The 15,250-nt window shown below is 39.7% G+C and overlaps 1 protein-coding gene across 1 annotated transcript; it reads left to right on the forward strand.

Moving 5' to 3' along the window:
• The first annotated feature begins 3,870 nt into the window (after nt 1-3,870).
• On the forward strand, nt 3,871-14,780 carry aoc1 (amine oxidase copper containing 1). Its single transcript, XM_072378577.1, has 4 exons — nt 3,871-5,407; nt 13,236-13,524; nt 13,799-13,928; nt 14,511-14,780. The coding sequence occupies exons 1-4, from the start codon at nt 3,871-3,873 to the stop codon at nt 14,778-14,780; spliced, it is 2,226 nt and encodes a 741-aa protein (XP_072234678.1).
• Nucleotides 14,781-15,250: the final 470 nt, after the last annotated feature.

The raw sequence follows: 15,250 nt of genomic DNA on the forward strand, positions 1-15,250 counted from the left end.
GGTTACCTGCCTCATAGCCTGTTTAATCTAGTCAGTGTTTTTTCATAGCCTTGTCTTGTTAGTGTTTTTTTTATAGTTAAGCATTTTTGATGATTCGGCTCTGCCGCGCCTTTTGTTCATGCTCCCTATTTTGGAATAAACATTGTTTTTGAATCGAAAGAAGCTGCATCTGGGTCCTACCTCACCACCAGTTCCTGACACGAACCAGCAGTCTACACATACATTGTCATCTTGGGACAACTGGGAATTGGGACATTTCCATATTTTGAACATTTGAAAAAACATACCTATTACGTGTTTTCTTATGACACTAGGCAAGGCAAGGCAAGTTTATTTTATAGAACAATTCAACAACAAGGTGATTCAAAGTGTTTCACAGAGACATTAAAACAGAAGAAATAAAAAGCATGATTTAAAATTTAAACAAAAGAAGGAAATAAGAACAATAGATAAAATCAGAAAAAATGATATATATGAAAGATAAAATCAATAGTTAAAACATGATTCCGTTTTGAAACTCAAGCTTATTCAAATGCAGCTGAAAATAGATGTTTCTTCAACCTGGACTTAAATACACTGAGTGTTTCAGCTGATCTGAGGCTTTCTGGGAGTTTGTTCCAGACATGTGGGGCATAGAAGCTGAATGCAGCTTCTCCATGTCTGGTTTTGACTCTGGGAACTGATAAAAAACCGGATCCAGATGACCTGAGGGGTCTGGAAGGTTCATAGTGGGTCAGGAGGTCACTGATGTATTTTGGTCCTTGACCATTCAGAGCTTTATAGACCAGCATCAGAACTTTAAAGTCTATCCTCTCATGGACGGGCAGCCAGTGTAAAGACTTCAGAGCTGGACTGATGTGCTCCACTTCTTTGGTCTTAGTGAGGACTCTAACAGCTGAGTTCTGGATGAGCTGCAGTTGTCTAACTGACTTTTTAGGCAGACCTGTAAAGATGCTGTTACAATAATCAAGCCTACTAAAGATGAATGCATGGACTAGTTTTTCCAGGTCCTGCTGAGACATCAGATCTTTTAGCCTTGATATATTCTTATGGTGATAGTAGGCTGACTTTGTTATTGCCTTAATGTGTTTGTCCAAATTTAGGTCTGAGTCCATCACTACACCCAGATTTCTGGCCTGGTTGGTAGTTCTGTGGTGACTTTCAATCGTTTATCTTTGGCTCCAAAGACAATTACCTCAGTTTTGTTTTTGTTTAGCTGGAGAAAGTTGTGGCACATCCAGTCATTAATCTCCTCAATGCATTTACCAAGGGCCTGTACAGGGCCTCAGTCTCCTGGTGACATTGTTATATACATCTGTGTGTCATCTGCATAGCTATGGTAGTTTATTTGGTTGTTTTTTATAATCTGTGCCAGTGGGAGCATGTAGATGTTAAACAGAAGAGGTCCCAGGATGGAACCTTGGGGAACTCCACATGTGATTCTTGTCTGCTCAGATGTAAAGTTACCTACTGACACAAAGTACTTCCTGTTCTCTAAGTATGTTTTAAACCAGTTTAGTACAGTTCCGGAAAGACCAGCCCAGTTCTCCAGTTGTTTGAGTAATATATTGTGGTAATATAACTGTATCAAAGGCAGCACTGAGATCCAGTAAAACTAAGACTGACATTTTTCCACCGTCTGTATTCAGACATATGTCATTAAACACTTTGGTCAGAGCAGTCTCAGTGCTGTGGTGCTGTCTAAAGCCTGACTGGAAGGTATCATAGCAGTTATTTTGTGTTAAAAAGTAATTAAGCTGTTGAAAAACCGCTTTTTCAATGATCTTACTTAAAAATGGGAGATTTGAGATGGGCCTGTAGTTGTTCATTTGCGTCTTATCAAGATTGTCCTTTTTCAGCAGGGGTTTAATTACAGCTGTTTTTAGTGGCTCTGGAAACACACCTGACGTTAAGGACAGGTTCACAATCAGTAACAGGTCTGACTCCAAAGTCTTTGAGACCCCTTTGAAAAATCTGTTGGCAGGATGTCTGAACAGCAAGAGGAGGACTTAAGATGTCCTCCAGGTCTTTACTGTTAATGGGTTGAAACAGTGTCATGGTGTTTAAACCGGTTTTCGGTGGACACGGTACATATGCTGAACCTGCTGCTGATGTAGCAACTGCTTGTCTAATATTTTGGACTTTGTCTATGAAGAATTGGGCAAAGTCATTGCAGGCCATGGTGGAATGAAGTTCAGTTCCCACTGACACAGGAGGGTTTGTTAGCCTGTCAACTGTAGCAAATAAGGCCCGAGCATTATGACTGTTTTTGGTGATGATGTCAGAGAAGTAGGACTTCCTTGCATTCCTCAGTTGTAAATTATAAGAGTGAAGTTTCTCTTTATAGATGTCATAATGAACCTGGAGATTTGTTTTTCTCCATCTGCGCTCAGCTTTCCGACACTTCCCATTTTTCACCAGTGTGGAATTTCGCCATGAAGACTTCTTCCTTCCAGAGATAACCTTCACCTTAATGGGAGCAACAGTACCCATAACATTTAACGTTTTAGCATTGAAGCTACTGACGAGCTCACTGACTGAACCCCCGGACAGGGCAGGTGTTAAAGAGAAAACCTGGTTAAAGATCTCACTACTGTTTCCAGTTATCCACCGTTTTGAGATCACTGCTGTTGAGACATTTGTGTGCACTGAACTCGTTCTCTCAAAGAAAACACAGGAATGGTCAGACAGGCCCACATCAGACACAGTAATCTTTGAAATGCTCAGACCCTTAGAGATTGCCCTTAGACTACCCTTAGAGTGCGTGGGCTCTGTTATATGCTGAGTCAGCCCAAAGTTGTCCAGAGTGTTCCTCAGGTCTTTAGTCCCTCTGTCCTGAGGGTTGTCCATATGGATGTTAAAATCACCAACAATAATTATACAGTCAAAATCAACACAGATCATGGACAGCAGTTCACTGAGGTCTTCAGAAAAATCTGCACAGTATTTCGGGGGCCTGTAAACATTCAGAAACAGGACTCTGGGTGAGGCCTTCAGCTGTATAGCCATATATTCAAAGGACTGAAAACTTCCAGGAGATAACTGCTTACATTGAAATGATTCATTGAATAAGACTAGGCTTCTCTATCTAAAGAAAGAGCAATATACTTTCAAATAAAGATGTGTGACCTAGTACTTCAGTTCTTACTCAAAACGGAATGTGAATTGTTTGGTTAAAATACATTTATGATTGTCTTCCATTCCACACAGAAATGTTAATAGAAGCTTACTGAGTTAAATATGGAAAGTCAGCCTACTGACCCTTCTTCTTTTGCACCATATGTCTGTAACACCACCTTCTTTTACACCCTTTCTGTAAAGGAAAGTTTATCTTAGATCCACTGTTTATGTGACCTCTGGTTATTTTACAACTTTTACAACCCACTGTTGGCCAATCAGCCTCTGCCACTGCAAAGTAGGAGGTTAGACATAAGCAGCAGTGCAGTGATTCCAGTTTTCATAAAATACTTCCCTTCAGATCCTGAAGCCAAAGAACTGTACTCAACTGTTTTTCTAAGCATTTGAGGCAAGAGGACAACTGCAGGTACAGTAGCTGGGTCTATCTATTTCTAATAGTGCAGAGGTGCTGGTGTTTCTCCTGCATGGACCTTCTCCAAATTCAGAACATCATTGTTACATAAATGTTTTTACCTAAGCATATCATAGTATAAAGAAAACACATGGGACTTTAATTATTTTTTTAATTATTCTAAAGTTTACTAGAATTAGATTGTAACACTGTATAAAATGTGGATAAGTTGAAAGAAAGTATTTCTTATTGTGATAGCTAAATGAACCTCATTATATCTCGTATACCTTATTTTGTTCACTATATTCTTGCAAATATCCTTTTCACTTTGTTTCTTAGCCATGAGGCTTCTCTTTGTGCTGTGGCTGATCTGCTTGGCTGGTTGTTGTGCTTCAAGATCCAGAGACTGGGCTTTTCATGGTTCCCCTATGTTTGCTGACCTCACAGTACGTGAGATGAAAGCTGTGCGGGCCTACCTACACGGTATTCCAGAGATGAAGCTCATAAATGCTCGTAGCAAAACTCTGAAGAAGAACAGTATCCTTTTGATGGAACTCAATCTACCAAAGAAGCATGAGGCCCTAAGAGCTTTGGACCGTGGACAGGCCAACCCCCCCCGTCAAGCTCGTGTGATCATCCAGTTCGGGAACCAGACTAAGCCCAACATCACTGAGTACATTGTGAGTCCTCTTCCATCCCCAAAATCTCACGAAATCAAAATATTCAAAGAGATGAAGCCTGTCCAATTTGAGTCAAGGCCAATTACTGTTGTAGAGTATGACCATATTAACAACATCCTTGAGAAGATCACAACTAAAGCTCACAAGCTCCTGTTTGAAACCACAGGAGGGTTTTCCTACACTAACTGTTCTAACCGCTGCCTGACCTTCTCAGACATCGCCCCCCGTGGCCTGGGTCCAGGTGAAAGAAGGAGCTGGATCATGTTGCAAAAGTTTGTGGAGGGTTATTTCATTCACCCAATTGGATTTGAGGTACTGGTCAACCACCAGGATCTGGATCCAGAAAAGTGGACAGTGGAGAAGGTCTGGTACAACAGCATTTATTTTGACAGTGTTGAGGAACTGGTAGAAAAGTATGATTCAGGAGATGTGGAGAAGATCAAACTACCCAATCACAATGATGACGACCTTTACTCTACCTACATACCCCGGGGTCATAGCAGCACTCCCACTAATATACATGGGCCAAAGCTGGTTGAGCCACAGGGACATCGTTATCACATTGAACGCAACTTTGTTGAATATGCTGGGTGGTCTTTTGCCTACAGAGTCCGCTCATCAGCTGGGCTACAGGTCTTTGATCTCCGTTTTAATGGGAAGAGGATTGCCTATGAGATCAGCCTTCAAGAAGCTATTGCCTTCTATGCTGGTGATACTCCTGCTGCCATGCAAACAAAGTACATCGATGCAGGCTGGGCAATGGGCACCTCAACCTATGAACTGGCACCTGGAATCGACTGCCCAGAAATCGCTAGCTTTATTGACCTTTATCACTACTTTGACACGGACAAACCTGTGCTTCACAAAAATGCGCTCTGTGTTTTTGAGATGACCACTGCCATGCCTCTGAGGAGGCATTTTGATTCCAACTTTCTCGGAGGATACAACTTCTATGGAGGGCTGGAAAACACTGTCCTGGTTTTGCGTACAACCTCAACAGTTTACAACTATGATTACATATGGGACTTCCTCTTCTACCAGAATGGAGTAGTGGAAGTAAAGGTCAGTGCTTCTGGATACATCCATGCCACTTTCTTTACACCTAATGGACTTCACTATGGTTCCAAGGTGTATGACTATGTACTGGGCAACCTGCACACACACCTCATCCATTATAAAGTGGACCTGGATATTGCTGGTAAGTGTTAGAGCATAATCGTTGCTTAGCGTTTAAATCACTTTAAAAACACTATAAAAGATGCCAAAATTCAACATCAGTGGATAACTTGGCCAAATCTCTATGTAGGATGCTCTTTTACTGTTTTCATCATTCCTCAGTCTTAACCTATAATAAATAAAAATGGACAATAAAAAATGCTTTCATTAAAAACAATCTGGTGATTGTATAATCATCCAATTATCACTGTGGAGTAGGGCAAACTTTAAACTATTATATATTTTTTGTTGTAGAATAATGTAAATTTCTTATTTTCCTGCATCACAATACAGTGAATACTGCATATCGTGATATGTATATTTTGTATTGTATAAAGTACAGCATATACATTTTTCTCATTAGAACCCATGAGAAAAAAATGGATGGCATGTGTCTATACAGTGATGTGTTAAAGTTGAAACTATTTTTTTCTTTTATACTCATTTATTGGGTTCTTCTTGTTGTGTACTTTAGATCTTTGGCACTCTGTGTCTTTACTCCTTCGTTTAGATAAACTGGCATTTTTGGACTTTACCCTGTCATAAAGGACACGGACTTAGCCTATTTTGATACTGAACAGTTGCACAATGTTCAGTTACAATGTTTTTTCAAGTGTATCTGTGAACACGGTTCTTTGGAACATTCAAATTAATAAGAAACAACATCTTGAAAAATTCTAATTCAAATTGAAATCACTCTATTTCTTCCCAAGGGCAGTTTAAAAAGGGGAATGAAAGTAGCTTAGAAAAAAATCTAAATCAGTAAATTATAGAAATAAAATAAAAACAAAGTCCATCCCTTTGTATGCCTGGGTTCTCTCCGGGTACTCCAGCTTCCTCCCACTGTCCAAAAACATGCATGTCAGGTTAATTGGTGACTCTAAATTGTCCTTAGGAGTGAGTGTGAGCGTGTGTGTGCTTGTTTGTCTTGTTTGTCTCTGTGTAGCCCTGTGATGGACTGGCGACATGTCCAGGGTGCACCCTACCTCTTGCCCAATGACCGCTGGGATAGGCTCCAGTGACCCAACCGACGGATTAAGCGGGTATAGAAGATGGATGGATGCAAAATTAAAAAAAATAAATTAATAGACACAAGACACTGTACAGCATTCACATATACAAACACATGGATAATTTATATAGTGCTTGGATTATAAAGTGCATTCCTTCAGATGTGAGTGAGTTCTAGGAGGAGCTTGGCAGCTGTAAGGACAAAGGTCTTCCTTTTCTGCATCCAGATGGGAGCCAGAAAACTATGAAACAGAATGTGGGTGGGGTCCTGTAAAATCTTGTGAGCTCATTTCACAGTCTGCTGATCACATAAAGTGGTTAGGGTGCGAACAGGCTGCACAAGGATTTTTGAGCAGACTTAAACCATGTTCAGCTGGCGGTTTCTGTTAAGCAGTATGACTTAATTAAATTCAGTTTTATTTGTATAGCGGTTATTTCATTCACCCAATTGGATTTGAGGTACTGGTCAACCACCAGGATCTGGATCCAGAAAAGTGGACAGTGGAGAAGGTCTGGTACAACAGCATTTATTTTGACAGTGTTGAGGAACTGGTAGAAAAGTATGATTCAGGAGATGTGGAGAAGATCAAACTACCCAATCACAATGATGACGACCTTTACTCTACCTACATACCCCGGGGTCATAGCAGCACTCCCACTAATATACATGGGCCAAAGCTGGTTGAGCCACAGGGACATCGTTATCACATTGAACGCAACTTTGTTGAATATGCTGGGTGGTCTTTTGCCTACAGAGTCCGCTCATCAGCTGGGCTACAGGTCTTTGATCTCCGTTTTAATGGGAAGAGGATTGCCTATGAGATCAGCCTTCAAGAAGCTATTGCCTTCTATGCTGGTGATACTCCTGCTGCCATGCAAACAAAGTACATCGATGCAGGCTGGGCAATGGGCACCTCAACCTATGAACTGGCACCTGGAATCGACTGCCCAGAAATCGCTAGCTTTATTGACCTTTATCACTACTTTGACACGGACAAACCTGTGCTTCACAAAAATGCGCTCTGTGTTTTTGAGATGACCACTGCCATGCCTCTGAGGAGGCATTTTGATTCCAACTTTCTCGGAGGATACAACTTCTATGGAGGGCTGGAAAACACTGTCCTGGTTTTGCGTACAACCTCAACAGTTTACAACTATGATTACATATGGGACTTCCTCTTCTACCAGAATGGAGTAGTGGAAGTAAAGGTCAGTGCTTCTGGATACATCCATGCCACTTTCTTTACACCTAATGGACTTCACTATGGTTCCAAGGTGTATGACTATGTACTGGGCAACCTGCACACACACCTCATCCATTATAAAGTGGACCTGGATATTGCTGGTAAGTGTTAGAGCATAATCGTTGCTTAGCGTTTAAATCACTTTAAAAACACTATAAAAGATGCCAAAATTCAACATCAGTGGATAACTTGGCCAAATCTCTATGTAGGATGCTCTTTTACTGTTTTCATCATTCCTCAGTCTTAACCTATAATAAATAAAAATGGACAATAAAAAATGCTTTCATTAAAAACAATCTGGTGATTGTATAATCATCCAATTATCACTGTGGAGTAGGGCAAACTTTAAACTATTATATATTTTTTGTTGTAGAATAATGTAAATTTCTTATTTTCCTGCATCACAATACAGTGAATACTGCATATCGTGATATGTATATTTTGTATTGTATAAAGTACAGCATATACATTTTTCTCATTAGAACCCATGAGAAAAAAATGGATGGCATGTGTCTATACAGTGATGTGTTAAAGTTGAAACTATTTTTTTCTTTTATACTCATTTATTGGGTTCTTCTTGTTGTGTACTTTAGATCTTTGGCACTCTGTGTCTTTACTCCTTCGTTTAGATAAACTGGCATTTTTGGACTTTACCCTGTCATAAAGGACACGGACTTAGCCTATTTTGATACTGAACAGTTGCACAATGTTCAGTTACAATGTTTTTTCAAGTGTATCTGTGAACACGGTTCTTTGGAACATTCAAATTAATAAGAAACAACATCTTGAAAAATTCTAATTCAAATTGAAATCACTCTATTTCTTCCCAAGGGCAGTTTAAAAAGGGGAATGAAAGTAGCTTAGAAAAAAATCTAAATCAGTAAATTATAGAAATAAAATAAAAACAAAGTCCATCCCTTTGTATGCCTGGGTTCTCTCCGGGTACTCCAGCTTCCTCCCACTGTCCAAAAACATGCATGTCAGGTTAATTGGTGACTCTAAATTGTCCTTAGGAGTGAGTGTGAGCGTGTGTGTGCTTGTTTGTCTTGTTTGTCTCTGTGTAGCCCTGTGATGGACTGGCGACATGTCCAGGGTGCACCCTACCTCTTGCCCAATGACCGCTGGGATAGGCTCCAGTGACCCAACCGACGGATTAAGCGGGTATAGAAGATGGATGGATGCAAAATTAAAAAAAATAAATTAATAGACACAAGACACTGTACAGCATTCACATATACAAACACATGGATAATTTATATAGTGCTTGGATTATAAAGTGCATTCCTTCAGATGTGAGTGAGTTCTAGGAGGAGCTTGGCAGCTGTAAGGACAAAGGTCTTCCTTTTCTGCATCCAGATGGGAGCCAGAAAACTATGAAACAGAATGTGGGTGGGGTCCTGTAAAATCTTGTGAGCTCATTTCACAGTCTGCTGATCACATAAAGTGGTTAGGGTGCGAACAGGCTGCACAAGGATTTTTGAGCAGACTTAAACCATGTTCAGCTGGCGGTTTCTGTTAAGCAGTATGACTTAATTAAATTCAGTTTTATTTGTATAGCGCCATATCACAACAAATGTCATCTCAAGGCACTTCAATAATAAAGGCCATATCAAGCTAATTAAAGTCCAATTAATTGTAATCATAATCTAATCAAATCCAATTAATTAAATTCAAAATTAGTTCACTTCATACATACAGAGTCAATTAAAAAAATAATATCCTAGCTAAGGAAATCAACAGATTGCACCGAAACTTGTCTTCAGTCCAATCTCCCGTCCTGAGCGTGCCTGTGGCGACTGTGGAAAGGAACGACTCCCTTTAACAGGAAGAAACCTCTGGCAGAACCAGAACCAGGAAGGGTGGCCATCCGCCTCGACCAGCTGGGGTTTGAGAAGACAGAAAAGAGGGAAAAGAGGGGGGAAAAACACCATAAGACCATTCAAAGGATATCTGTTGGAACAGGGAAACACAAGTTAATAACCACAATATTATCACATGTACATAATATCAATTGAGAAATTAAACAGGGGGAAAAAGAGAGCAAAGTGAGGAAAAGTATGACAGATGAGGTCCCCCAGCAGTCTAAGCCTATAGCAGCTTAACTATGGGATGTTGCAGGGTCACCTAAGCCATATCTAACTATAAGCTTTATCAAAAAGAAAAGTTTTAGGATTAATCTTAAAGTTAGAGAGGGTGTCTACTTCCTGAACCCAAACTGGCAGCTGGTTCCACAGAGAGGGGCCTGAAAACTGAAGGCTCTGCCTCTCGTTCTACATTTAGAAAGTAGAGTAACTACATAACCACACAATTTCTCCCTGAAGCGCTCAGGTCCAAAGAGAACAACTTCAGTTTTGTCTGAATTTAAAAGCAGACAGTTCTGAGTCATCCAGGTCTTTATGTCTTTAAGACAGGCTTGTAGTCTGACCAACCTGTTGGTTTCATCTGGTTTCGTAGATAAGTACAGCTGAGTATCATCAGCATAGCAATGGAAATTTATACCATGCTGTCTAATAATGTTACCTAATGGAAGCATGTATAAAGTAAAAAGAATCGGTCCAAGCACAGAACCCTGAGGAACTCCATGACTTACTCCAATGTGTGAGGAAGATTCTTCATTTACAAGAACAAACTAGAATCTATCAGATAAATATGACTTAAACCAGCCTAATGCAGTTCCTTTAATCCCAATAACATGTTCAAGTCTCTGTAACAGAATGCTGTGATCGATCGTATCAAATGCAGCACTGAGATCCAACAGGACAAGCACAGAAACAAGTCCGCTATCAGAGGCTAAGAGGAGATCATTGGTAACTTTCACCAGTGCTGTTTCTGTGCTATGATGCACTCTGAATCCTGACTGAAACTCTTCAAACAGATTATTTCTATGTAAATGATCACAAAGTTTAACTGCAACTATTTTTTCAAGAACTTTAGCCAAAAAAGGGAGATTGGATATAGGTCGATAATTAGCCAACACTTCTGAATCAAGAGTAGGTTTTTTAAGTAAAGGTTTAATTACAGCAACCTTAAACGTCTGAGGTACATATCCTGTCAACAAGGACCGATTGATCAAATCCAATATGGAAGTGTCAGTTAAAGGGAAAACCTCCTTGAACAGTCTGGTTGGGATTGGGTCTAACATACAAGTTGATGGTTTAGAAGAGACTATTGCTGTTGTTAGCTCAGAAAGATCAACTGGACAGAAGCTGTCTAAATACAATTCAGGTTCGAAAGATACTTCTAAAGCTGCTCTACTTGATGATACATCAGTGATAATAATGGGAAGGATTCCATTAATCTTCTCTCTGATAGAAACAATTTTATTGATGAAGAATCTCATGAAATCGTCACTGCTGAGAGTTAAAGGAATACATGGCTCAACAGAGCTCGGACTCTTTGTCAGCCTGGCAACAGCGCTGAAAAGAAACCTGGGATTATTCTTATTCTCTTCTATCAATAATGAATAATAAGCAGTTCTAGCTTTACGAAGTGCTTTCTTATACGTTATTAAACTATCTTTCCAGACTAATTGAGACTCTTCTAAATTAGAGGAACGCTACTTTCTTAATGCCTCTCAATGCCATAAGTCAGCACAAGGTCAAGGGTATGATTAAGGCAGTGAGTAGGTCTGTGAACACTTTGAGGAAATCCAATGGAGTCTAATATAGAATTAAAGTTAATATTTATTTTAAAGTCCCCCACTACAATGACTTTATCTGTACTCAGCACTAACTGGGATAAAAACTCTGAGAATTCAGACAGAAACTCAGAATAAGGGCCAGGTGGACGATACACAACAACAAACACAAGAGGTTTTTGTGATTTCCACTTTGGGAAAAACTGAGAATCAGAGATTCAAAAGAGCTAAAACTAATATTGGGTAGAGGACTGATTAGTAACCCTGATCTGAAGATAGCTGCCACTCCTCCTCCACTGCCTGTGGTTGGAGGAACGTGAACATTTAAATAGTCAGAGGGAGTTGATTCATTAATGCTAACATGATCCTCCTGCTGCAGCCAGGTTTCTGTAAGAGAAAATATATCAATATGATGATCACAAATCAAATCATTCACTAACAGAGACTTCAAAGGGAGAGATCTAATATTCAGCAAACCACATTTAATACTTTGATGTTTTTGTTCAGTTGAAGATTTTGTTTTAAATTTTTTTTCACAAGGATTTGTTCCTTTTGTGTTTTTTGATTGAGGGGGGGGCAGCATCAGGTGGGAAGCCGCAGAGAAGTGTGTAAGACTACAACTCTGCATCCTGGTCTCAACCCTGGGATGTCATGTTTTTGGATGACTAATAAATTCGTCCATATTTCTAGAAATGAGAGCCGCTCCTTCCAAAGTGGGATGGATGCCGTCTCTCATCAGACCAGGTTTTCTCCAGAAAGATTGCCAATTATCTATGTAGCCCACGTTGTTTGCTGGACACCATCTAGACAACCAGCGATTGAATGAGGACATGCGGCTAAACATGTCATCACTGGTCAGATTTGGCAGGGGTCCAGAGAAAACTACCGAGTCCCACATTGTTTTGGCAAAATTACACACCGATGTAACATTAATTTTAGTGACCTCCGATTGGCGTAACCGGGTGTCATTACCGCCGACGTGAATAACTATTTTAATGTATTTCCGCTTATCCTTAGCCAGCAGTTTTAAATAGGATTCTATGTCGCCCGCTCTGGCCCCTGGAATGCATTTGACTATGGTCGCTGGTGTCGCTAATGCCACGTTTCTGACTATAGAGCTGCCAATTACCAGGGTTTTGTCCTCAGCGGGTGTGTCGCTGAGTGGAGAAAATCTATTTGAAACGTGGACAGGTTGATGGTGAACCACGGGCTTGACTTTCGGGCTGTGCCTCTTCTTCAGCGATGCAGAGCCGAGCTTATCGCAAAGCCAAAAATGTAGTCAAACAAAACTCCACTCCACTCGTGATACAGTGAAACCAGAAATTGAAAGAAAAGGTTTCAAAATTATCAATGTAGGCTTAATAGAATGTGGTAAGAATATTCTTATTAAACCCAAATTATTTCAACTTCCTGAGCAGGTACTCTCTATGATGGCATTTCTTTAAAATTGAATCTGCGTTGAAGGAAAACCTCCGCAAATTGTCGAACACTCTTTAGGGGAAAAAGGCACCATCATCTCTTTGGCTTTATTTACACTGAGCTCATGATAGAAGTTTCCACACCACCCTACAAGTCCTGCTGAGCTGAGCTGTGATGTTGTATGTTTTATTATTCTGTCACTTCTACAAACTTATTTTAACTGTGATGAAAGATCCATCCATTTTCTATACACACTTAATCCAATTCAGAGGCGTGAGGGGAGGCTGGAGTCTATCCCAGCTGTCACTGGGAGAACTCCCTGGACAGGTGGACAGGTCACCAGTCCATCACATGGCTACACAGACAAACAACCATGCATGCTCACTCCTAGGGTCAATTTAGAGAAAATTATAAAGATTAATGAAATAATTATAAAGATTTCTGATGTACTTATCCCTTGACAACTAATTTCTTTAAACTCTGTCTTGACTATGACACAGGTCGAGAGAACAGCTTTGAGACAATGGATCTGAAATATGTCAACTTCACAAATCCATGGAGCCCTAAGAATTTCATTGTACAGTCCAAACTCCACAAAACAGAGCACAAGACTGAGCGATCTGCGGCCTTCCGGTTTGGCAAAAAGTTTCCCCGCTATGTGCACTTCTATAACCCAAATGAGAAAAACAAATGGGGGCATCAGAAGGGTTATCGGATTCAGTTTAACTCACATGCACATAGCGTCCTTCCAAAAGGCTGGAAAGAGGAAATTGGCATCAGCTGGTCAAGGTAAAAATATGTTTTTTGCTTATGTTGCTCCAAAAAAAAAGAGAAACGATAACATTGAGAATTATCGAAACACAGTGTACCAAGTCCCCCATTGGCCCCTTGTCCCAAATTATTTTTCTTTGGTGTATTTTTTTGTTGTTGCAGTACCTTGTAATATAGTTATAATATATGGTATAATAACAATAGCAGAGGAAGCCAGTCAACTTTTATGCCACTTCTCAAATTACAAATTGAAAGATTTAATGAGTTTTTACTTTGTATGGTTTTGCCCTAGATATCATCTTGCTGTGACTCGTCATAAAGACAGTGAAGCCACCAGCAGCAGTATCTACACCCAGAATGATCCTTGGGAGCCTGCAGTGTCCTTTGAGAACTACATAAACAATGAAGACATAGTGAACAAGGTACAATATGAACATTATTACAAATATACAATGAATACATGTCTCAGATTTCAATTATAATATGAATGTCAGAACACAGTAGTTTTTGCACAATGCTTTTTTAAATCAAAATTATTGAATTGGTTCATGACCGACCTATCAACCAAACGATGAACTGGCTATTTAATGACCTCTCAAAGGAAAATCCATCAAACTCCATTTTAACAGGTTTTTTTTTTTTACAAATAATACACTAAGAAAGTATCAGTAATTTAACCAATATAGTCACCAACCTCTGTAATATTCTAGTTACCATTTTAATTTGTTTAGATTGGATAATGATTCAAGCAAAATACCATGTACAGTCCCTTTTTTACTGGTGCAAGACAGGGTCTTTCATGTAATATTTCCTTCAAAGTTACATCATTTGTTTGCCCCTCCAAAAAAAATCTACTCATTTATTGTGAGTATTCATTATCACAGTGACTTGACATTTCGACATTTGCCTTTGTTTGCTTTCACTTATGGGTAGAATTTGAAAAAACATCTGATTTGTGGTCTATTGTGAAAGTTCCTCTGCAATGTTTGCTTCTCTGCATGCAGGACCTGGTTGCCTGGGTGACAGTAGGTTTCCTACATGTGCCTCATTCAGAAGACATCCCCAACACAGCAACACCTGGCAATGCTGTGGGCTTCTTCCTCCGACCCTTCAACTTTTTTGATGAAGATCCCTCTCTGGCATCCAGAAGCACTGTCATCATTCGTCCTGACCAGGATGGTAAACCCAAGGTCCAAAGATGGACACCTGAGGTCATAGGTCATTGTGTCTCAGACAACCCATTCTTTTACAATGGCAGTTATGTGGGAGTCTAGAAGTGTTTTTGTTCAGTTAGAATTGTGCAATGAGAATCATAAACACTATCGTAAACACTTTTTCAATCAATGTTAAAAACGTTAAAAACATTTAATGGATTCTTTAAAAAAATTCTGAAATCAATCTTGATAAATAAAAGCATATTTTATAAAGGGAAAAATCATATTTTTAAAAAAAAATTTCATAATGATGCCTTGTTTTCGAGAAATTTTCTTTTTTCAAGCTTTAGCCAAAATACAAAACTCAAAATACACATATAATAAGGCAGAGAGAGGAGGGGGAAATGATGTAAGAAACGGGACCGTGAGAGTTCTGTTAATCTTATGTTGGGTCTCCATGGATGAGATTTAACGACAGTGAGCATCCAGGATACAGCGTTCTCTATATCCGCCCTGCGTGGTCTGAAATGGCTTGCCTTAATATGCTCTGCCTGCCCCCCGAGTGGGAGACACAACAGGCCTTAGAAAGC

Source organism: Leuresthes tenuis, unplaced genomic scaffold (assembly GCF_036924035.1).
Source record: "Leuresthes tenuis unplaced genomic scaffold, fLeuTen1.0.hap1 SCAF_24, whole genome shotgun sequence".
Classification (NCBI taxonomy): domain Eukaryota; kingdom Metazoa; phylum Chordata; class Actinopteri; order Atheriniformes; family Atherinopsidae; genus Leuresthes; species Leuresthes tenuis.